The 25,838-nt window shown below is 45.4% G+C and overlaps 2 protein-coding genes across 3 annotated transcripts in view; one reads left to right on the forward strand and one right to left on the reverse strand.

Annotated features, from left to right (window-relative positions):
• Positions 1-140: 140 nt before the first annotated feature.
• On the forward strand, positions 141-19,070 carry TEKT1 (tektin 1). The gene is made up of 8 exons (XM_075594463.1): positions 141-293; positions 8,225-8,435; positions 9,277-9,442; positions 10,406-10,534; positions 13,460-13,603; positions 16,856-17,078; positions 17,747-17,943; positions 18,829-19,070. The coding sequence occupies exons 2-8, from the start codon at positions 8,246-8,248 to the stop codon at positions 18,986-18,988; spliced, it is 1,209 nt and encodes a 402-aa protein (XP_075450578.1). The 5' UTR covers positions 141-293; positions 8,225-8,245; the 3' UTR covers positions 18,989-19,070.
• The window catches only part of FBXO39 (F-box protein 39), a 58,003-nt gene continuing 49,056 nt past the window's right edge, over positions 16,892-25,838 (reverse strand). For both annotated transcript variants that reach the window (XM_075594461.1, XM_075594462.1), the window contains 2 exons: positions 20,912-21,088; positions 16,892-20,037 (listed from right to left, as the gene is read on the reverse strand). In XM_075594461.1, coding sequence (XP_075450576.1) covers positions 19,909-20,037; positions 20,912-21,088 — 306 coding nt within the window. In that variant the 3' untranslated portion in view covers positions 16,892-19,908. The remainder of the gene's footprint in view (positions 20,038-20,911; positions 21,089-25,838) is intronic.

Below are 25,838 nucleotides of genomic sequence, written 5' to 3' on the forward strand. Positions count from 1 at the left end.
GGAGTTAATGTACACTGCAGGTCTGTGTGTCAGTGGCAACAGGGAGTCAGATCAGCAGCAGCAGCAGCCGCCGCCGCCCCCGCCCCAGCACGTGGCCCGGCACCCGTTGTCATGGAGACGCGTCTGACATGTTCACATGGCAACCGGTTTGTTTTGGATCCCATAGAACCGAGGAGAGGAGGACTCGAGAGAGAACTGCGGAAGGACTCGTCAGATCACAGGGAGGGTGGGTCAGGCGATCACAGCCTTACATCAGGGTCACATCTACACACCCCATCTGCTGGGTAACTCAGGTAAGAGATGTTCAGGGACACCTGTGTTTACCTGTGGGTAGGAAAGTGTTGTAATGTGTATACAAGGGTCAGTGTGGTATGAGGCCCACACAACCCATAGGAGTGGGGGCTATAGGATCTATAAATAAATGATAGGAGCGAGTGCTGGGAGATCTATTAAACATAAGCAGTAAATCAGGAACAATATTTGTAGGACAGGGTGCTGTACACACCAAATCAGTGGCATGCATACATTACTATGTGGGAGTGGGTGCTGTACACACCAAATCAGTGGCATGCATACATTCCTATGTGGGAGTGGGTGCTGTACACACCAAATCAGTGGCATGTATACATTACTATGTGGGAGAGCGTGGGTGCTGTACACACCAAATCAGTGGCATGCATACATTACTATGTGGGAGAGCGTGGGTGCTGTACACACCAAATCAGTGGCAAGCACACATTACTATGTGGGAGTGGGTGCTGTACACACCAAATCAGTGGCATGCATACATTACTATGTGGGAGTGGGTGCTGTACACACCAAATCAGTGGCATGCACACATTACTATGTGGGAGTGGGTGCTGTACACACCAAATCAGTGGCATGCATACATTACTATGTGGGAGAGGGTGGGTGCTGTACTCACCAAATCAGTGACATGCATACATTAGTACGTGGGAGAGGGTGGGTGCTGTACTCACCAAATCAGTGACATGCATACATTAGTACGTGGGAGAGGGTGGGTGCTGTACACACCAAATCAGTGGCATGCATACATTACTATGTGGGAGAGCGTGGGTGCTGTACACACCAAATCAGTGGCATGCATACATTAGTAAGTGGGAGAGGGTGGGTGCTGTACACACCAAATCAGTGGCATGCATACATTACTATGTGGGAGAGCGTGGGTGCTGTACACACCAAATCAGTGGCATGCATACATTACTATGTGGGAGAGGGTGCTGTACACACCAAATCAGTGGCATGCATACATTACTATGTGGGAGAGGGTGGGTGCTGTACACACCAAATCAGTGACATGCATACATTACTATGTGGGAGAGGGTGGGTGCTGTACACACCAAATCAGTGGCATGCATACATTACTATGTGGGAGAGGGTGGGTGCTGTACACACCAAATCAGTGGCATGCATACATTACTATGTGGGAGAGGGTGGGTGCTGTACACACCAAATCAGTGGCATGCATACATTACTATGTGGGACTGGGTGCTGTACACACCATATCAGTGGCATGCATACATTACTATGTGGGAGTGTTTGCTGTACACACCAAATCAGCGGCATGCATACATTACTATGGGAGTGGGTGCTGTACACACCAAATCAGTGGCATGCATACATTACTATGTGGGAGTGGGTGCTGTACACACCAAATCAGTGGCATGCATACATTACTATGTGGGAGTGGGTGCTGTACACACCAAATCAGTGGCATGCATACATTACTATGTGGGAGTGGGTGCTGTACACACCAAATCAGTGGCATGCATACATTACTATGTGGGAGAGGGTGGGTGCTGTACACACCAAATCAGTGGCATGCATACATTACTATGTGGGACTGGGTGCTGTACACACCAAATCAGTGGCATGCATACATTACTATGTGGGAGTGGGTGCTGTACACACCAAATCAGTGGCATGCATACATTACTATGTGGGAGAGGGTGGGTGCTGTACACACCAAATCAGTGACATGCATACATTACTATGTGGGAGAGGGTGGGTGCTGTACACACCAAATCAGTGACATGCATACATTAGTACGTGGGAGAGGGTGGGTGCTGTACACACCAAATCAGTGGCATGCATACATTACTATGTGGGAGAGCGTGGGTGCTGTACACACCAAATCAGTGGCATGCATACATTAGTACGTGGGAGAGGGTGGGTGCTGTACACACCAAATCAGTGGCATGCATACATTACTATGTGGGAGAGCGTGGGTGCTGTACACACCAAATCAGTGGCATACATACATTAGTACGTGGGAGAGGGTGGGTGTTGAAAAACACCAACCCAGTGGCATGCATACTTTACTATGTGGGAGAGCATGGGTGCTGTACACACCAAATCAGTGGCATGCATACATTACTATGTGGGAGAGGGTGCTGTACACACCAAATCAGTGGCATGCATACATTACTATGTGGGAGAGGGTGGGTGCTGTACACACCAAATCAGTGACATGCATACATTACTATGTGGGAGAGGGTGGGTGCTGTACACACCAAATCAGTGGCATGCATACATTACTATGTGGGACTGGGTGCTGTACACACCAAATCAGTGGCATGCATACATTACTATGTGGGAGTGTTTGCTGTACACACCAAATCAGTGGCATGCATACATTACTATGTGGGAGTGGGTGCTGTACACACCAAATCAGTGGCATGCATACATTACTATGTGGAAGTGGGTGCTGTACACACCAAATCAGTGGCATGCTTACATTACTATGTGGGAGAGGGTGGGTGCTGTACACACCAAATCAGTGACATGCATACATTACTATGTGGGAGAGGGTGGGTGCTGTACACACCAAATCAGTGGCATGCATACATTACTATGTGGGAGTGGGTGCTGTACACACCAAATCAGTGGCATGCATACATTACTATGTGGGAGTGGGTGCTGTACACACCAAATCAGTGGCATGCATACATTACTATGTGGGAGTGGGTGCTGTACACACCAAATCAGTGGCATGCATACATTACTATGTGGGAGAGGGTGGGTGCTGTAAACACCAAATCAGTGGCGTGCATACATTAGTATGTGGGAGAGGGTGGGTGCTGTAAACACCAAATCAGTGGCATGCATACATTAGTATGTGGGAGAGGGTGGGTGCTGTAAACACCAAATCAGTGGCATGCATACATTAGTATGTGGGAGAGGGTGGGTGCTGTAAACACCAAATCAGTGGCGTGCATACATTAGTATGTGGGAGAGGGTGCTGTACACACCAAATCAGTGGCATATTATAACGTAGACATGTATGCTGTCCACCTGTCGATCTTTGTTTTAACCTGGTGGACTCCCATTACCCATTGGCAATATAATTGAACAAAATAATATTATCAATGGCATGTAGAATTGCCGATCACCTTAATGTTATTTTATCTAATATTCGAGTTGGAGTAGCATCCACTCTAATTGGCTTCATAGGTTTTATAACACTGTCTTCTATAGGTGTTTATGGATGTTACGGCACCCACTATTAGTGTTAAATGTTTCATTTATCTGTGCACCCTTTTCAAAGGCACTATATGTATAATGGCACCAGATCCTATAGGATTTAAAGAAGTCTACTCTTGATTATTATTTATTCTGTTGTCTCTCTTTTTAAGTTGAATGATGCATGTCCTAGTTAAAATTCATGCTTTTATATTCCAGTCTACTTGGAATTTTTGTATTTTTTTTTAGAAAGGAGACCATAGTAACAGTTCTTTGTTTACAGCTAGCAAAAGAAGCCAGGGATTTGGGCTAAAACAAGATGGCAGCTAGTAAGCAACCATGCTACTTTCGGGACACTGGTTAACAAAGGATATTTTAACAGAAACACTGGTTAACAAAGGATATCATCCGTCAACATCTCAAACCCACTGTCTAGGGGTAATCTTTGTCTCTGATCTCTCTTTCATTCCTCACAAAGTCCTGCCATCTACACCTCCAAATTATTGCCAAGATATGCCCTTTTCTCACTCATGGGCAACTAAAATCCTAATTCATTCACTGATCTTGTTCCGCCTTGACTGCAACCTACTTCTAGTTGGCATTCTCATTGTCTGCCTGTTCCAACACCAATCCATCCAAATCGCTGCGGTCAGACTCCCTCACCGCTCCACTTCTGCTGCTCAACTATGCAAATCCCTACACTGGCTACTTTTAAATTAAATATTAAACAATCAGGAATAATTTCCATAATTCTGTTTGATCTCTTCCTCAGTCCATTTTCTAGTGGTCTATTTGAAGGTGGGAGACATACTTAAATCTGCCGGCCTTATCACAAAGATAACAAAGGACGCACCAATCCCCAACATTTAATCTATTGAACTCATTACTACCACCAGTTCAGGTTTTACCTTTATGTCAATGCAGGATTCTCACAGAAAGACAGACAATTCTTATTGTTACCATCTCCATAAAGAACACACACGTCTCCAACCTACTTGTCCAAAACACAATCAGTAAATAATTAAGTAGCTAAGAACAATAAACATAAGCTTTCTAATCAACCATGCTGGAAGAAGGGTGTCATTCTTCACAATGATGATAGTCTTGCTGTCTAGTCACCAATGGGTACCAGATAACTGCTAAACAATAGTCAGTGCTGTTCCCTTCTGCCATTTGTATATTTGATTTTAAGGAGAAAAGAAGACAGTTACATTTGGATGCAGCTTGGAACAGCTTGTATGTAATTAAAGTCACCACATTTCTGGCTGAACTGGAATAGGTTTGCAAGGAGCAGCTCGAAAAACATAATCCGTGATACTTTATGTTAAAAGAAAGCAAAGCTTTGGTACATTTTTAGCAGTGCTTCTATGTTGTCTACAGTTATTTTTGACCTATTTGGGCTTTTCTAAAGACTTTTACAAGCCAGTACTGATAAACATGGATATTTGGTAGCTTTTGTTGTAATACCGCCTGACTCGCTTTCTTTCCTCCAACTCTCTACTTGACTCTTTGCAATCTGGTTTTCGTCCTCCATTTAGACAGCACCAACAAAAGTGGACAATTACCTACTCACAGCTACATCTAAGGGTCACTTTCCCCTACTAATTCTCCTGGATCTCTCTTCTGCCCCCAGCACTGTTGATCACCCCCTTCTCCTGAACATTGTCCAGTCCATTGGCCTCCGGGACACAGCCTTCTCCAGGCTCACATCCTATCTTTCCAACTGCTCCTTCAGTGTTTCCTTCTCTAGTGTCTCCACACCTGCATTCCCTCTCTCTGTTGGGCTCAGTACTTGGCCCTCTGATCTTCTCACACACCTCTTCTCTTGGCGAACTAATAAAATCTTTGGGCTTTCAGTATCATCTCTATGATGATGACACCCACATTTACCTCTCCTCGCCTGACCTCTCCCCCTTTCTCCTGTCCTGCGTCACCAACTGTCTCTCTGCAATCTCCTCCTGAAGCTTAACATGTCCAAAACAAATCTAATACTCTTTCTCCCCTTCTACTGCCACCCCTACACCCAAACTCTCCCTCGCTGTCAATACCACCAGACTATCATCCGTCAACATCTCAAACCCACTGTCTAGGGGTAATCTTTGTCTCTGATCTCTCTTTCATTCCTCACAAAGTCCTGCCATCTACACCTCCAAATTATTGCCAAGATATGCCCTTTTCTCACTCATGGGCAACTAAAATCCTAATTCATTCACTGATCTTGTTCCGCCTTGACTGCAACCTACTTCTAGTTGGCATTCTCATTGTCTGCCTGTTCCAACACCAATCCATCCAAATCGCTGCGGTCAGACTCCCTCACCGCTCCACTTCTGCTGCTCAACTATGCAAATCCCTACACTGGCTTCCCCTATCTAGACTAAAAATGTAAAACCCTAGCTCTGACTTACAAAGCTCTCAACGATGCTGCCCCCCTTTACATCTCAGCTCTCATCCCCAAATACATACCCGGAAAATGCAACAATAGTGCATATTATAAGGCTCATATCTTGTATATATATATATATAATCCAATGCACAGCCGGCACACCATATGCAAGTAAGCAATAACAGACCATACGATACCGGTTGCAACACGACATCAAAGGACAGCACGCAGGTAAGTAAATCATACATTTTCTATATTTGATAGAAGACACAAAAACCGACGTTTCGGTCCCACTGGGGGACCGAAACGTCGGTTTTTGTGTCTTCTATCAAATATAGAAAATTTATGATTTACTTACCTGCGTGCTGTCCCTTGATGTCAGCCAGGAACAGACACTTACATTGGTGGAAGCGGGGGGCTGAGCGGAGAGAGGTGGAAGCGGGGGGGGGGGGGCTGAGTGGAGAGAGGGGGGAGCGGAGAGAGGTGGAAGCACAGGCTCCGGTGTTAAAGTGTTTTATTGCCAAGACTCTGCCCTGGGTCACTAGGCATTGTAAGACACACACACACACGCACAGACACACACACAGACAAAGAGACACACACACGCCAGCCAATGACACGCCTCCTCCCTTCATAGCTACGCCCCCGCTCCTGCTCTAATTTTTTTGCAGGACAGTAGAACGCTCATGCTTGAAGAGTTGGTGACGTCACCACTCTCAAGCATGAGCACGGTCAGCGCCAGCAGGGACTCAGCCTTAGACTGTAAGCTCTTATGAGGTGGGCCCTCCTTACCTCTTTGTATCTATTTGTGCATATTTGTCCTTATTTGTATTTGTAAGTAACAAGGTTTATGTAATTATCAAATATCTGTACCCCCACTGTACCGTGCTGCGGAATATGCTGGTGCTTTACAGATAAATGATGATAATAATAACTCCTTCGCATGTACACTTAAATGGAATAAATCAGGCAGTACATGTTAGGGACATGTTACCACTATGAAGTACTTCACGGATCCAGGATCTCAGCATACACCGGTACACAATAGAGGCGATCCGTGATTCTGTTCTCCTCTCCACGAGCCAGGCACCGGATCTCGTCCTTCTCCACCTCTATCCTGCACTCCTCCGCTCGATAGATGGGGGGGGGTACTTCACTATACAAATGTAGGGGAGCTCCCGACACCTTACCAAACACAAACCGCTCTAGATTGACTTACACTTTGACCCTCGTGGCAAACACTGACGTCACGAACGAGCGCCGTCAGGCAGCTACCAAATGATCAGGACGTCTATGTGTTCAGTAAATACGACGGTCTAGGTAGTCTGGCAAAGAGCTGGACGGTGTAATCAGAGCATATAAAGCAACTGCAGCTATCCTACGCGTTTCGTAAGTGTCAGACTTACTTCTTCAGGGATAATTTGTTAACTGTTCATAGACTCATTTAAATACCCTGTGGGTCACGCTGATAGGTTTAAAAATGGGCATATTCATCAACCAATCAGAAAGTGATTCCATACCCCCAATTAGTGAAACACAGCGTTTATACAATAATTATAAAATCACAGAACAATTTTAATGACAATATAGAAAAACCTACACAGCTAAAATGAATCAATCTAAGAACATAGTTCAAACATTGCTAAAACAGAAAAACTAAATTTGTGCGCATGAGTTATTCTGAAAGAGATAGAAAACGTGATAAAATCATATACAGTATATGTATATACACACACACACACACATTCTAATCACATTGAAGATGCCGAGGAACTTATCCTCAATATCATAAAAGTGAACAACGCTGTCATAGAGACACAAAAATATCAATGGTGTTTGTTACAATGAAATATCTATAAAAAAAAGTAACCACAAAGCTAAACATCAATATACAAGAGAGAGTCAGACACTGTATCGGATAAGGTGAAATGAATACCCAAAAAACTAAATATATTCCTATAATGACACCAGAAAATGGAACAAAAAGCGACATTTATAATAACGCATAAAAAATAAATAAATAAATCAAAACCAAAACATTGGGAAATATTAAAATTCTCAAAATGACATAATTCATATATATATATTCCAAACTATTAGGAAAACATATAGAATATGAAAAAAGGGTTGTTATATCAATATGTTTAAAAATTATTATGGTGAAGAAATTCACTCCTATCACTGATAATAAGACCTAAAAATTAAATCTAAACATAGAGCTGAGTGATCATGGAGTCTACTTGAACAAATTATGTACTTATCTACTTCCAAAATAGGAGACCTATACCTCAATTTGTCACTGTCACTCATTCACTTTGGTACCGGTAGGAGCTGCAGTTAATACATCTCTTTTTTTAGATTCTGGGTACGAGACACACAATGGCCAGACTGGTAGCCCTCGCACCAAAGTTCCTTCCTCATGAGTGGAATATCTCCAACCAGACACGCTACGCCAACGCTGAGTCTCAGAGATCCAGATCAGAACGACTCGTCGCTGAAAGTCAGAGATTAGTGGATGAGATTGAAAAGACAACCCAGAAGTCTCAAAGCGATGTTAACAAAAAAATAGGTACTGTTTTCTGTGCAACTGTTGACATTATCGGCACAAATGATAATAGGCGGCACACAGCACTATAATAATAATAATAATAATAATATGTGTTTCTTATATAGCGCTGAACATGTACATAGCGCTGTGCATAGAATTTTAAAGACACAAGTTTATTCCCTTTAGGCCGAGTCCATAGCAGGGGAGGCCGCACTGAGCCGTGCGGACGCTCCGCGCTGAGCCCCTGCATCCTCCATGAGGATGTCTTTAGAGGGGGCTCACGCGAGCGTCCACAGGCGTGCTGAGGCGCTGGATTTTTCAGCCGAAAGCCAAGCTGTTTTTCAGAGCGCTGTCGGCTGAAAACATCCAATCAGCGCGGAGCAGCGTCAACATCACGGCGCCGTGACGTTGGTGTGTCGCGGCGATTGGCCCAGTGACGTCACTGCCCCGCCTCCCTTAGTCTCCCCCCGCCTCCCGATCGCGCCCGCTGGCTCGCCTGCATGGGAATGAAATCGCGCAGATTTCAGCATGCGAGCCTCAGCGCGCCTCAGCCCTGCTACCCCCTCTATGGCCCCAGCCTAAGAGTGTTTGCAATCTAATGGTGGTTGCTGATACACAGGGAGATACTGTGAGTTGCCCAAGATCACAAGGAGCTCACTCTAGAATTTAAACTGGGTTCACCTACTTAAAGGCAGTGACATTACCACTCAGCTACTCCTTCAGGTCGTGGGGTCTATTTATCAATGACTCTCGGGTGCAATAAAACAACACCAGATTGACTAGACAAGAAATCCCAAAGTGCAATGTATGGACCACGATTTGCTCCAATTGTTGAATGTGCCATTTTGTCTGTGTTTTGCAGAGCAGAGGCTGGAGGAGATCCAGTTCTGGAAGAACGAGTTAGACGCCAAGCTTAAAGACACCGTTAATGAGATCGAGCAGCTGCTGGTATATAAGATCCGCGTGGAGAAGGCTCTGGAGGGCTGTATGGAACCCCTATCTATAGTACAACAATGTCTGATTGAAAGGTAATGATACAGGAGGCTGAATATGAATGCACATGGAAAACAGACTTACTAAGGGTACAGTTAGTCACTCCAAGACTAAAGGTGTAGTTTCTCAAGGGCTAAAATGACATCATCCAGTAGCTGTCTGGTCTACTTTTTATTCTTTTTAAAGAGTTGCATAATTAAGCATTTTATGTTTCATACCTTTTTATTTAAAAATGTACAGGCTGTGTTAAATTCTGTGTTTTGGTCTGTAATAACCCCCAACCCTCCCCCCTCCCAATCGGCATGAAATATAAGAAACCTACATGATGAGAAAAAGAGTAACCTTGCTTCAACGGAAACTTTACTTGACATTGATATGTAATACCACAGTACGTACTGTAGGTTGTAAAAGCGAGGACTGCCTCAGGTAAACCAGGATGTTTGCTCACTTTATCTGAGGTGCACATTACATTACAATCAGTAAGTCCAGCTGGCCGTTTTCATGGGTAAGTGAAAGTAATCAGGTTGCATCATTCCGCAAACATCCCATCATTTCCTCGCTTTTTAATATGCTGTGAAGTCATGGCTGCCTTGTTAATGAAGCATTGAGCTCTATTCATTTTAAGGTGGCTAGCGCTTTACTGAAGAGGCGATAACGCCATTGCAGCAGATTGAATGGAGATACGAGTCGTAAATCCTAACTCCACTGAGTCATAAACTCTGACTGATACTTTTTTACCTGCAGATGGTTAAAAGGCATTCACAGTAGTACAGAAATGTTAAAAGGGGCGATAAACCATATGGCACCTTACTGCCTATTAAAATAATGGGCTTGTAAGGTGTCTTACGGTGCCGTAAGGTATCCTATGTGGTTTAGTAATTATGGCCCATAATCCAGTCTATGGTCTGATAAGCAAGTGTAGACTTGATGGAAGAAGCTTTGGTGAACCTGCTCATCCTGTCCAAAGGTGTAATAAGCATTTCTCATCTGTCTCACAGGGAGAAGCGAGTGGGGATCGACTTGGTCCATGATGAGGTGGAACGGGAACTCATTAAAGAAGTCGAAGTCATCCAGGGAGTGATAGCTTTGCTACAACGTACTTTAGAACAAATCATCGAGCAGATCAGGTGAGGGAGTTAACATCAGGGTGTTTCTTGGTAGAGAAAAAGCTGACAACCCTTAGGAACAATGTATTCATATTTAAACTGCAATAAGTAACCCATATTTAAATAAAGAAATGTCCTAGGAAAGGCATTTGTCCATCTTTCACAGTTGGTAACCCAGCCCAAGTCCTAATCATTTTATAATGACTATAATAATATGAAACATCTTTTTTGCTTATATAGCACTCACAGTGTACTCGGTGCTGTACATAGAATTTTGCAGGTGCAATGAGTCCCTGCCCCGTCCAAGGTTACTGGGTTCACTTCAAAGGCAGTAACATTACCACTGACCAACTCATTCATCCCAATATATATAAACTATAGGAAGTTTCTTTTTGATCCCTCAAAAATAAGGTGCTGCCATTCAGGTCTTCTGAGGTCCCCTACAAAGTAGCCCTGGTTAATCGCATTAAGCATCTTATAGATAGAAAGAAGGGAACAGACAGACGATTATGTTGTTTGTCAGTAGATTGCAGTGGAAATTTACTTAGATTGAGATATTAACACTTTAACCTGCCTGGGGCTAGAGGGGTTCATTGCTGGAGAGTGTCATGTTGTATTCCAAATCAACGCATTGTAACTTCTTTCGCCACCGAAAGAGTGACAAAAAAAATAGGCAGTCAGAGATAGATGGTAAAAAGCTCCCAAAAGCTGCAATACACCCCCAAAGAGATTTTTGAAGTATACAAGTAAAGGAAAATATTGAGCGCTTTTCTGGTTTCTACTGTAGCACACTTTCCCCCACCCCCTGAGAGATATGGCAACTACAGTGTGTGTGGTGCGTTACCTGCGGCTCACAGCAGGCCTGAACTTCCGCTGCTGGGAGCCCGGGGTGTACCTGATCCGTTGGTTGACAGTGCCTCCACCTGCGCGGGATCCTAACAGTGTGGGATAACCCCGTGCAGGACAATAAGAAATACACACTGGTATGATATAACCGGTTTACTGAACACATGACTAATAATGATAAAACAGAACCTCTCAGGCTTCGCTGGGCCGTTCCCCCCTTCACCGTGACACCCCAACACAGTGTCCACACCCCGTGGGGTTTGCCCCAAAGTACGGAGGTGCCCCTGAGCACCCAACCACCCTGTTGTCCAAAGAGTCAACCCACCCAACTGTGAGACAGCACTGCCCCATTAATGTGTGTAAAGTTGGTGCACTTGGAGCACCTTCCCAGGAGAAGAAACGGATCCATTGATCCCAGCAATGGTAGCAGCCTCCGCCTCCACGTTGGGTGGTATCCCGCGTGGATGATGCCACCATGAAGAATGTCTCTTATAGGTAGCTGCTGGTCCGGTCCCAGGCCAACGTTGGCCAAGATGCAGCCGCGTCCTGGCTGTGTCCCTATGCTGGTTCTACAGGGGCAGTATCCCTAACTGATGGGCCTGTCCCTGCAGCAACCACAAGCTGTAGTGAGTCGGGGCCTAGCTGGAACCTAAGGGGGTCTCTGGCCTAGTGCAGGGGTCACTGGCACCCTGCACACGCATACCTTACCCTTCTGATGTCCCAGCTCCGACTGGCATTGCTGCAGTGCGCAAAATGTATCTATATCCCACTGCAGGGAATGCTGCAGCACTATTGGCTGTTGCGCAGCATGTGACTGCAGCCCCTTAAAAAAAATAGTTTTTAAAGTAGTATAGCAGGGTCTTTCCCCCGGTTCCCTCGCTTACCTCCGCTACAGCGGGGGACCTTGCAGAGGTCAGGAAGGTTGCGGTGGCGGCTGGAGAGGCGAGCCGGTCGCCGGGAGCTTCGCGGGGCACCCGGCTAGCGGGGGCCGCCATCTTGGATTGCACACACATGCGCAGAGCAGCAGTAGCAGCAGCCATTGAGAAAACAGGCTCCGCATGGGGAACTACAACCCCAAGCAGTCACATGGGTTAGAGAGGGTCGGGGTTCCTTACAATGCATCTGATCTCAGATGCGCTATTAGAGAGGGTTGGGGTTCCTTACAATGCATCTGATCTCAGATGCGCTATTAGAGAGGGTTGGGGTTCCTTACAATGCATCTGATCTCAGACGTGCTATTAGAGAGGGTAGGGGATCTTTACAATGCATCTGATCTCACGCCATTAGAGAGGGTTGGGGTTCCGCAGAATTTCACAATATAATTATAGGATTCCTTATCCAAAAATAGGTTGAAAACTACTGTTGTATGTTTAAATCTTGAATACAAGAATTCTTTATTTATTACATAACGAGCTACAGTTTGTTCCTATGCTGATTTTAATTCCCCTGCTCCCCTTTGTATTCTTGTCCCTGTTTCTATATCTGGAGGTTTGCTGTTCGCTTTCACACTCCCATTGGCCTATTTCTTTATCGTTCTGTTTGTTTACACTTTTGTTACCTAGCAACAGTCACACTTACCTTTTTTGTCATGGACCATCTTTACAGAGCTAATTGGGGTTGGGTGTATATAAGGTGATGGGGTTTCACTGTCTCCTTATCTTGAGGAAGGCCCTCAAAATGTTGATTTTGAAATGTTGATTATTTAAATAAATCACTACATTAATTAAGTCTACGTGCCATTCCTGTACCTATGCTTCTACAGGCCAGTTTTCTGTCTGGCCGTGCACCCATGGCTTCTGCATACCTGTTTTGTAATTGACCTACCTTTCCGAGTAGGTAGCGCCCCCATTGGCACTATCCCAGTTTAATGACTAAGCCTCTACCCACACACTATGACTTGCTCTATGTTCTGAAAATTGACAGCTAGAACTTAATCTGTGAAAAATGTATATGTGACTGTATACCATATAATGTATTTTTATTGCACCCGTTATTATTATTAAAATATATATATATATATATATATATATATATATATATATTTATATATATATATATATATATATATATATATATATATATATTTATTTATATTCACAGGGAGAGCCGTTCAGCTAAATACTCACTGGAGAAGGATCTGACAGACAAGTTTCAAGCCTTGAAAATAGATAACTTCTGCAGCACCCTAACAAACAACACCCCGGACATCAGCTACGCAGCCAACGTGGCGAGGATCCAGGGAAAGTAAGGATTTCCATTACTTGGGTCCCAGGAAAAAGAAGGGCAGAAAAAATACATTGCACTTAACTGGTCAATCTAAGAATGGGTGACGATGAATAGATTTTAGGAAGAAATGCTGGATTGCAGGATAAATTATTAGGTGCAAGACAATCTGTAATAAACCCACTCAAAAGAATCAGAGGGTAACTAATGGCACACCTCCAGGATCTGTGGCAAAGCGGAAAGTTTGGAGGGGAGCGTGTCTTTCTTGCAGATGACACAAAATATTCAACATTGGCATTAGAAGGGTGTGAATACAACTTAACGCTGGAGTAGTTTGTTGCCACTCCAATCTCCTAAGGCTAGGATGGGAAAGGGGTACTTTAAGTGTTAAGTTGTCTTCAGATACTGCCATGTCCACCTGCTTCCAGGCACAGTGGAGTTTGACTGGAGCAGTATAGTGTACCTGTGAAACTGTAATGCAGGAGGCCTAAGGCAAGGTCAAGGAGGACAGAAGTCTCTCTTTTGAGTGGAACCCATGGACCATGATATCCCAACTCCTGAAAATCGGCTTAGGGGTAAGGGGGTTTAAATTGATTTGACTTTATTTTTTGCATCCTGGTAGTCGTTGATAGTTAATAATCCATGTTTTGAGATCTTCATAAATTACAAACCACATATATAAAAGTAAATATCATTACAATAAAGATTAATAATACATTGTTTATTATACTAGTGGAATTACCCAGTGTTGCCTGGGAGGGATGTCCAAAGTAGGGAGAGTTCAAAATGTTTTTTCAGTTTCTAACATCCCTAAAACCTGTGTAAACTCTACATCTCCCCCATCAACTGTGTGACCCCTACATACTCATCCCCCCTACCCCCCAAACCTGTCTGGACCTTGCTCTTGGCCTCCCTCACCGCTACCCTCTCCTTCTTCCTCACTGTCCTGGGACTCCTGTCTCCTCCACCACCTCATAGCCACCATCCATACTTTCTCTAAGCAAGTCAGCCACTGGGTGTTGTACCTGATAGGCTATATACCTGGCACGTGACATCATGAGTTGCGGACATCTTGTACAGCTGAACCTTTGTACGGAAACATACCTAACGATATATCTATATATATAAAACTGAAAACGTTGTTTGTTTGCTGTGCTTCTGGGCAATCTGATTGGTCCGTTGGTCTGTCACTCAGCCCCTGGCCAATCTGATTGGTCCGTGGCCCGGCCCCGCCCCCGCACACCTCTTATTGGCCTGCATGGTTCTATGACCTCACATACCCAACTGCCACACTCTCACCTGCCGCCGACACAGCTCCGCGTGGGGGGGGGGGACTAAGACGCACAACCACCCGGTCACTCTCCTCTTCTTCTCCTCACCCCGCGGTCCGACGACAAAGGTGAGGGGGGACCGTGACTGTCGCCTCTGCTGGCTCCACCATCGCAGGCTCTGTTTTGGGGGAAAGCCTCCAGTTTCACTCAGGAGGGGGAGTGGAAGGAGCGCACACCGCTTCTCCTCACCACCTGCGGACCCCGTACTCTCTCTCCTCCCCTCAGCGGGGTGGGGAGGGGGGGGGGAAACATGCACAGGGTACAGGGGGGGCGGAAGAAACACCGCCGGTGGGGGGACACGGGGAACCTCCAGCCTTCCCCCGCGTGCGCCTCCTGCCCCATGCCACCATTCTCAGCCACTCCCCCCCCTCGCAACCTGGGACATCTGTCAGCCCTCCTCCAGAAGCCTCTGCAGATGGATGGGGATCCCCGCCACCAGCTCCACTGCCTCGGCCAGCTCTCCCACCTTCATGTGCTGGCTACAGCCGGGCACCGTGAAGATCTCCCCGCTCTCCCGCAGCAGCATCCGCACCGGGAACGCCGTGTGAATCAGGGGGAACAACATGGCCACTCCGCAATGACCTCGCCAGAACCGCCCGGGCTAGGCCGCACTGTGTACATCCTCCGGGGAGACGCGTCGCTAGGTAACGGGAGCATTGTGCGCACGCGCACTCCCGGCGCATGCCTGATACCAGAGGCGCAATGCACGGGACCTCCTGGCAGTACTGCGTATGTGCGGGCGGAGTCTGGTGCTGTAGCAAGATTTACAACCCACCCACCAACGATTCACCCACCCCCACCCACCCATGATTCACACACCCCCACCCACGATTCACACCCAAGACAAAACCCAAGATTCACAAAACATTCACACACCCCCACCCACCTACCCAAGATTCACATACCCAAGATTCACACACGCACAACCCCACCCACCCACCCAAGATTCACACACAAAGATTCACCCCCCCCCCCCACCCATGATTCACACACCCCCACCCACGATTCACACCCAAGACAAAACCCAAGATTCACAAAAGATTCACCAACCCACCCACCCAAGATTCACATACCCAAGATTCACACACCCACACCCACCCATCGCACACCCCCACCCATCCACCCAAGATTCACAAAGATTCACCCCGCCCCCACCCACGATTCACAATAGATTCACACACAAAAATACCCACCCACCCAAGATTCACACATCCCCACCCACCCAAGATTCACACCCCCACCAAACAATTATTAGGGAGTCACATTCCGGGCAACGCCAGGTCTCTCAGCTAGTATAAATATATAGATAGATATGATACATGAAGCTGTGGGCCCAACATAACAAAACCCCACCTACGCTCTTCCTCTTTGATCCCATTAGATAGCATGCCAAGTTTGGTGGAACTAGGGTTAGACTTTCTGAATTAAAGTATAGCTATAGTAATTACTATAAACTGTTGCGAATAACTGTGTTAAAATAATGGATACTATGGCCATAATACATATAGATAGTGTATAAGTAGGTAGAATTCATTTTTTATTGCAAATTATTAAAAGGCTTGTTTCCATTCCAAGTCTGTTTAAGCCACCAGGGGGTTTATTCACTAACGCACAGAAACTCCCATTTAAGTGAATCCTGGTATAAGTCCTGTATTTCTATGGCATGTAGAGACCTGGTGACCCCACAGCTGGGCTACAATCCAATAATGGACTGACTTGTCAGGTCTTAATGAGTCAGTCCCGCTTATTTTTAACATCACTGTTCTCATAGACTTCAGTGGAATCTCACCTAATGAAACCAGCATTTTTCCATTATTATGTGTTATTTTGAGGTCCTGCAACCCCAAATTGTGTTTATTTGCAAAATGACATGCCTGGGTCAGGTAGAATTGCAATACTTGGGACTGCAGCTTTAATGACTATCTCTGTATGTTGCCGCCAGCTCTGTATCACCCATTGAATGGGAACATTTCACCGACGCAAACATTGTAAAAGCTGAGAAGCAGAGAAACAACGCTGTGGCCCTGCGGACGCTGACCGACAGCATCCTGTGCGAGACGGCCAGCGACATGCGCAAGCAGTACGAGACGGTGAATCTCGCCCTGAGCAACCGTGTGCATGAGACAAAGAATGCTAAGCATAAGCTGGAAGTGCACCTGGCTCAGGTACAAACAGAAAACAACTGTGACTTTCACACAGGGCAGGCAACGGGCTTATACAAGGTGTCTTTTATAAAATTATTCATAACAACAGCTTACCATTAGGAAAGGATACTTGGATAAACCTGGCAGTGTCTTAGTTTAGAGTCAAACCAGAGTAAACTTTAAAAAAAAACACCCCATCCACTGCAGGCCAAAATCACAATGTAGGTACAGAATCCATGTGCTTTGTTATGTTAAAAATGATCACGCTGCACACATCCAACTGGGTAACTTCTTCTCTGTGTAGAAGTTGAGATGAAAATACATTGGAGGGTCTTGCCAACAATTACAACTGCTGACCAATTTGTTCGCCCCTTATATCCTCTAAACCCCTCCAATCACCAGAAGAAAAATGTCAGCAGCATAATCAGTATTGTTATGCACAGTGGCAAATTCATGTTCAATATGGAGCTTACAATAGTCCGCTAAACAAGCAAAAGCAACATCACTGAGTAACAAATTAAACCTCGTAAACCGAAGCAGTGATCTTACACACGGTGGTAACATGGTTGAGGAATAAATCTGTTCATATAATTTTGCATAGTTTGTCATGTTTTTTTTTAACCTTTTTCCCCTTGCGTTATACTTTCATAAATGTCATGCCATGTAAGAACTGTTTCCTTTAATTTGAGGTGATGGATGAGATCAGTTCTCAGGAGAAGAACATAGAAGCCTTGAAAAAATCCATCATAGACAAGGAGGGACCCATCAAAGTGTCTCAGAGCCGCCTGGAAACAAGAACCCTACGGCCTAACGTGGAGCTTTGCCGTGACGCTGTGCAGTACAGACTCATCAACGAGGTTCAGGAGATAACAACCAATGTGGAAAGGTGAGAGCAAAGATAGTGTGGGCTTTCTCCAAGAAGCCAGCTCCTTAACTGACGGGGGGGCAGGGGGAGCAAGCGAGGTAGATCCCCATTATTTCCTCAACCCCCCTTTTTAAACCTGGAGTTATCCAAACCTCGCTCACATTTACACCTGTTTCTTATTACTACCGGTCTATGCGGTCAGGCAAAGGTTGTGCATGGTATCAAGGCAAAGGTTGTGCAATTCTGGGGCAAAAAAAAAAAAACATGTTTAACATACAGTATGATCATATATATTAAAGGCATTCAAAACGTTTCAGAAGGGCATGGAACATAACGCAAGAGTTTTTGGCAACTCAAGAAAAACTCTGTCTGGGTATAAAGCAAATATGAAATCCCCATCTGTCTGTCTTCTTTTCTTTCTTTTTTTTTTAGCTTTACTTATAACAAGTCCAAGTAGCTTGCAATGATAAGTATGTTCTATGCTAGTTTTAAATGTGTCCAAACTGGCTGCAACAAACGCATGACCTATGGATAAATTCCCCAGGCCTAATGTAGTAAACACCTACAATGTGTACACAGGTAGGTGCATTTATTATCTTCCTACAGGAAAGATTTGCACAACGTTCTACTTTTTTTATTACCAAATTGTTCATGGCCGCTGAGGGGGATTCAGTAATCTTTGAACCTATAGCAGTTGACGTCAGATGGCGCTCTGTGAATCACCGGCGATTAGTGAATCACCGGTGACTGTGCTTAATATTTGTTTCATCTTAACCTATATGCTGCTGCCTGGGCATGAACATTGCAGAACAAGACCCTCCAGTAACAGAAGGATTTACCTTTTTGTTTTTCCCATTCCTATCACAGAACGTGTAACACCTTATGTTTCCTTCTCTCCCCTTTCAGACTCTGTGAAACTCTGTGCCAGGCAGAGGCTGAGCTAAAAGGTCTGATCCGGAACCAGCTATCTCTAGAAGAGGAGATCCAGGTTAAAGAAAACACACTGTACATCGATGAAGTGATATGTATGCAGATGAGAGAAGCGATTTCTATTAACAACTTCTAACAAAAGTTGGTCTCATCATATATGATTACAGCCTCTGACTATGAATTCATGAAACATTAAAGTGCATGTTGTAATATGCAAATAGTTGTCCTTATTTGATGCCTGTTGTAAACATATTACACTGTATAACAAACCTCACGGCACCCCAGAGTGTCCTCAGATTTTTTATTATCTTAAACCCATGCCTTAGGCCAAGTTTATAGTAGGGGCAACGGCGACCGCGTGATGCCAGCCGTCACGTCCTACAGCGATTCAGTGCAGTCGACCAGAGATCGTGACCGGGGACCGTGGCGGAGAAGTGGCCGTCAGCGGTTCGCCCTCATTGGCTGAACAACTCACATGCCGCTGACGTCACGCGGAGATCGCTGTTGAAATCAAAATCCTCTGACTTCCAGGGATCGCGACCGCGTGACGTCAGCCGTCGCCGTCTCGCCCATTATGGGCACCCGCGACGGAGTGCATGTACTTGCTACAGTGCTGCGCAACATCGCAGTCGCCGTAGCAAGTACTATAAACTCGGCCTAAAAGTTTCCTGCCCCAGCGCATATATACTTGTGGTCTTGTGTCTTGGTCATCTTCAATGTTATCTAACCCTTTTAGTACAAAATGTCTACAAAACTAATTTTAAAAAAAACATTCTTGCTTGGAAATTACACACTAATTAAAAAAAGATAATAATTTCTTAGTGGCACAAAGGAACTGAATCCCCAAACCAACAGAAAATCCCAAAGGAGACAGAGGAACTGGTGCATACAGTTTTAGAATTACTATCGGCACCATGGAGGATTCTTATCTCCAATTTTAGTTTCCATCACACCTCTGGATATGGTTAATTACAGTGAACTCTTCAACGCAGCTTGGTTCCCATGAAGCAGCAGTTTATTTAGGCTGTGATGTGGTTTTCAGGCCTGTTGCACCCCTCATTTCACTGGGTAGGCAATGACAAAATAATTGTTCATGGTATCTATCAGGTGTCTATACGTCCTGAAAATATCTTGAAGCATCTGGTCTTCATGATTAGTCTCGTATCTGTCTGTGTAAATGCTGATCTGTAAGAGGGACACATAGAACAATCCAGTTACAGGTCTGCAAATAAAGGAAGCGTTTGGAGTATCTGACCCTTATTAGCCTGACACAGAGTAGTGCTATTGGTATTAGGATCTGTAAGACATGCCTTTTAATCTATGTTCAAATAATAATGTAGTCTTGTTCCCAAAGCGTAACTTTGTTTTTATTCCTAAATCTAAAAGACATGGCATGTTTCCATACGTATCATTCTGCGGTTTACCTCACAGTGATTAAGACCAATTTTGGGCTTGGTATCTCAGCAAAGAAATATGGCATATATGGATACTATAAAAAAAAAGTTAAAGACCTGGAACAGTACTTTCAGAAAGTATCTAAATTGCTGTAATATTTGGTCTTTTACCGATCCAGTCTGCGTTATTCTAACATTCTGTGAGTCATAATGTTTTGCCCAACAATCTTACTCAACCCATCAGAAAGATACATCTGTGGCCTGCCCACCACAAGGTTTAGAATATATAATAAAGGGAACCATACTTTCATTGAACTGAATACACAATGGATCTGTGCCATAGTGTAATTCATTCCCAGAGGCCCATACTAATCAATCCCATTAATATATAGCTGTATGTAGCAAAGTGTTCCAAACACTGCAGGGGTGAATTAGTGGGGACACCTGGATTTCCAAAGCTAATCAATAGCACTAAAACGCACTACTCTCACCATTCACTGGGAGGTACGAGATGGGCATCACAGCCAACCAAAAAATACCAGAATCCTTCTGCCAAGAACTCCATAATTCATTCTATACCTCTTGTTTTTGGCTGTGTAACCTCAATACCACTCAGTTGTAAGAACCACCCAAGCCTTCATTCTTAGTAAATTCCCGGCTCTCACCTTCAGTGTGCGCAGACAGCATTTGCCTTTTTCCTGGTTCTGCAAAATCCTTTCCACAAACTTGACGTCCAGAAAGGCCCACACTTTCAAGTAATTCAGTTTTTCACACATGAGCACCAGCTGGAGCAGCTCCTCATCCACAGATTCATGGCGGTTATTAAACTCGAACATCAGCTTCTTCAGGACAAAAAACAAGAACATTTGAAGATAGCAGGATCAACTGGCCATCATTATTTATTTTTTACGTAAATAAAAGGCCTCCACTTAAGGGGGCATCGCAATACTTTATAGTCAGTTTAACTACAATTAAATATTATTATTTGGTTACACAAGAGTCAGACATGAAAAGCCAGAGTTATAATAACACATGGTTACATTAAATGAACAGAGGTTATACATTAAAATTACAGACATTTCATAGACAGTCAGAGATATGATTATGGGCGTATGTAACATTTACAGATAGGATTAGAATTGTGTTAGAAGAGGTAGGATAGGCCTGCAATGTGTTGTGTTAGAAGAGGCCCTGCTTCAAGGATCTTACAATCTATAGGCAGGGTAAATTGAGACATAGGGTATAGGGGATGAGAGGGCTGGTGAGTTTCAGATTGCAATAGAGCTACTGAAACATTACCAATCAGCAGCAAAAGGCTGGCACCCTTTGGCTGCCCTTCGGCTGTCACCTCTGGGGCGACACAGATGTAGGCTGAAGGGGTTCAGGATGATATGGAGGATATGTGGGAGGGTAGTTAGGGAGATTATATAATATTGGCATGCATTGGGATGAGGAAACATTTTCAGATAACAGAAGAGTGATAAATAGACATAATTGACCAGTATGGTCAGGAGTTAGGCCACGTCCATAGTCAGCCTCGACATCGCGCGCGCCGCAAACAAAAGGCTGTAAGGCAATGCGACAGCCATAGGGCACGCATGCATGAGAGCGATGGCGCGGCCAATTTTTCGCGAGGCGGCCGGGTCACGTGCGCGGTTCAGCCAATGAGGGCGAATCGCTCATGTGACGTCACGGGCACGTCCCCAAACTCTGAATCACAGCTGCTCTTGGTCGCGTCTCCTCCTCCAGATCGCACAGGCCACGGATCGCCTGTGCAGTAGGCATGGGCGACGCCACGCGCTCTGTCGCGTGTTAGAATACTTGTAGCCCAGGATTCATCAGTATGATAAATAAGGTACGTCTTTGGCTGAACTAATCTTTACAACCCATTTTTGTGTTTTAATCTTGGGCATTTATTTTCCTGTGAAGCCCTAAAATATTCTATCCCATCCTCCCAAACGTGAATATCTTCCAAATAAATATTGCAGTATAAAGTGCAGGGTAAGAGAGGGATTTTCTTGTTTTTCGTGGTCTTCTTTTTGTGAAAAGGGGCTTTGGTAAGACCTGTGTTTTCCCACGACTGTAGGGAAAGGAGCCATATCTTGCCCACTCATCACATCAGTGGGAAAGTAAAAGCCTATCACTAGTTAAAAACAAATTAACCAAAGTGGAGAACATCATATTTTGGGGGGGTCTATGTAATAAAGCCGCATTAACGGCAAAAATAAAAAAATTATTTTGTTTTACTTAGGTGGAATCAGGGGCTCTACCAGTGCAGAGCCATGGTATTTGCTGCTGGGTGCCCTTGATTACCCAGATAATAACCCGTTTTGGTGCCGATTTTCTTGTGGAATCCAACATGGCCACCGGTGTGAACCAATAGGAAACTGCAAGAGATTACGTTACGGCTTCTTGCTGGCCTGCACATCCCACAAGATTCAATGGTCATATTGTTTTCCCCCAGGAGAGGGCACCGGTGGTTATGCCGGGAACGGGGCAATGGAAAAAGCATGGTTCAGCACAGGATGATCCCACGGCACGGATTTGCTGCTTTAAGGCAATTCATAAGCAAAGATTGTTTACACCATTTGTTGGACCACAGATGCTGTAAATGTAAGAAGCAGTTTCTTACATCTGGTGCAGATTGTTAGAAGACACAATGTTCCACCTGCACATAATAATCTCAGGGCCATACAACTCCTTCCTCATTGATACTCCCCAAATCGTAAGGTCATGCAACATGGGGCAAAACTGTAGCAAAGTGCTTGGAACACTGACGCAGAGAGACATAAGATGACTATGACTATTTGCATCAATTCTGCTTCAGTGCATACAATGGGAATCAGGTGGTCACCCAAGTAAACTGGTTATTTCCAGCCTCGGAGATCCTTCGGCTCCCAAGATATTCACCGTTAAAGGTAACAGTGTTACTTTCTGGTTTATAAAAGAGCGTGGTCCACCTCCGGGGAGTTCCCATCCTGTAAAAAGAAACCGCTATCAAGAATGACTGCCTTAAACGATTCATGGCGGTCCAACCCCAGCTCCGCCAGCTAGCCCCGCAATCGCCCCGGCTTCCCCAGCCGCCAGCATGATGTCTCCTCCACCTATAGTTAGCACAGCTCCCTGAGCCTCCGCTCCTGCCTGGAGACCAACCACAATGCCCCCCAGCTCCCGAGCCTGGCCAGCCGAGTTCCACTACGAAGTGCGGTGCTATGGCTGCAATTGAAACAGACCTCTGAAGACTGCCCCACTGCTCACAACCAGCGCTCAAGCCATGGCCGCCTCCTCGGTGATCCAAGCGCCTGGCCGGGCACCACGAGGTACCATGGTCAACAGGGTGTACCACACATCGCAGGATAGTCAGCACCATGGGGCCAACCACCGGCATCATCTGCGATCGGTGACCCGCGGGCAACCGGGCTGATGGACACTGTTGCATCGGTAACGCTAGTCAGACTGGACCTGATCGCGCCGGAGCACATTCTCCCTGGGAAAATCTGGCCGGTCAGTGTAGCCGATGGATCCCTGCAAGTTACCCAGATGTAAGTGGACTGGGGCACAGGCAGCGGGCTCCACAAGGTGGGCATGATGCCAAGCATGGATGCTGACCTCCTCTTCGGCAACGATTTGGACAAGTTGGTCTGTGATTACCAGCAACCCCCAGCAGTCCCGATCGCAGCCGTAACCCTCCCCCTGGTAAGGGGGGATTGACTCCACTGTGTGGGAGTTCAAGCTCGAACCCCCCAGGATCCCCTCCCCAGCTGTATGGGCTGACACCAAGAGCCTACCTGCCTGGATCAGCCAGGGGCTCTCTCAGATTGTGGGTGCCACCCAGATCCGGCGGGGTCCCGAACCTGCTACCCCAACCCCAGGGGACTTGGACTTTCTCCGGTGGTATTAGGTATCCTAGGGAGAAGACGACCCTGGAGCCCTAGTTGGCATCAATCTTGGGGCTCAACTCGGGATGGGTCTTGAGTGATGGAAAGGGGCCCAGGGACCAGTATAGTAAAGGTTACGCATGGTCCCTGACCATTCCTTCCCTGGGGCTCATCTGACCACCAAACCCCGGAGTTACCCAGTTTTAATGTACTAGGTAGACCCTTCATACCCTGTAACATTGACTCTTTTATTCCTGTTGTGTAAAAGGGAAACAATTTGCCCACCACATCTCACAGGAACCACGTATTAATAGGAAGCAACAATTACATCAAGTGCAGCTACCTGGACACCAGTGACCATGTTGTTTGCTTCCTGAGGAGTATGACACTTTCACCGGTAATTATTTTGGGAATTGAGGGGTCTCCAGCGCTTAAAATAATGTTCTTTGGCACTAGAGGCCACCATGGTTCCAAGTGTGTAAAAAATTATCATTTTGCGTGATTGCGTTTTTCAGATTTACAAGATTAGGGAGCACCCTCCCCAGATGTAAAGTCACACATAGGTAAATAAGTAACTTTTTCTCTATAAGATGTGGAGGTGTTTATGCACCTGGCTGTGAGGATTCGCCCGGTGCACTAACAGAGATGCTCCTCTGACTTTGCTGGGTGGACCAAGATGCCCACTGAAACAGGAAGCTAGCCCCCTCCAGGAGCTGGTTGGTAATTGGCTGCACCTGCCTCAGGGCCTTAAATAGCAGCCAGTTACACCCAGCCTTGCCTGAACAAGGTTTCTCATCCCTTGCACTCCTGGAGCCCGTCTCTTATCCGGTCACGCTTGCCTTTGGTGAATCCTTCCATATCACAAATATTTTCCAAGTTGTAGTCAACAGATCATAAACCAGCCCGCAAAGAACAAGTCTGTGTCTTCTAGGGCTGCATGTGGTAAAAGTCCAGAGATGGCAAGGTCTTCTGCATAGCATATGTTGATGGGAGGAGGCCTGGCATAATGCTTAAGGGGTTGATATTGGATACACACATTTTTTTTTATTTCTGCCTTGGTAATTTGTGACATATTGTATCTACCTGGGCCTTCCATGTAAAGTTCATGATAAAAACTTAAATCATATAAACACAGGTTTCCATAAAGATCCACATAGCTGGTAAAATGTTATTTACAACAAATATATAAATAGCCTCATATTGTCCCACTGCAGCAAACTGCACACAGTTGTCTATAAAAATGTGTCCAGATGTAATCAGGGTTCCCACCTTCTAATAAAGGCCAACACGGAGACTTTTTGCAATAAAATGTCATTTTTATTTATTTATAGATTTACTACTCTTACCTTCAACAGCAGCATCTCCCGGCATCTCCTCCTGCAAGGTCCCATCAACATGACTCCGCGATGTCAAATGGGCCATGCGGTGTCAAATTGCCATGACAACGGGACACCTCATGGCACTGTGGCGTCATGTGTCGTCCCATTGTCATGGCAAAGTGACGCCGCTTGACGTCACAGAGCCATGTTGACGGGACCCTGCAGGGAGATGCTGCTGCCGGAGAAGGTAAAAGCCGAGGCCCCGTCCGGAAATTTCACAGGCAAACCCGTAGTCCAGAGATACACGACTAAAACCCCTAGCCTCCGGGTCAAACCCGGAGTGGGGACAACCCTGGATTTAATCCCTTGAATATGTCAATGCGATTAGTACACTC

This window comes from Ascaphus truei, chromosome 3 (genome assembly GCF_040206685.1).
Source record: "Ascaphus truei isolate aAscTru1 chromosome 3, aAscTru1.hap1, whole genome shotgun sequence".
Taxonomy (NCBI): domain Eukaryota; kingdom Metazoa; phylum Chordata; class Amphibia; order Anura; family Ascaphidae; genus Ascaphus; species Ascaphus truei.

Bases quoted from the DNA above. Each gene is read 5' to 3' on its own strand.
- TEKT1 (XM_075594463.1), top strand. From the start codon at position 8,246: ATGGCCAGACTGGTAGCCCTCGCACCAAAGTTCCTTCCTCATGAGTGG. The intron at 9,443-10,405 runs GTAATGATACAG...TCTGTCTCACAG, and splicing joins CAACAATGTCTGATTGAAAG to GGAGAAGCGAGTGGGGATCG. The intron at 17,944-18,828 runs GTGAGAGCAAAG...CTCCCCTTTCAG, and splicing joins ATAACAACCAATGTGGAAAG to ACTCTGTGAAACTCTGTGCC.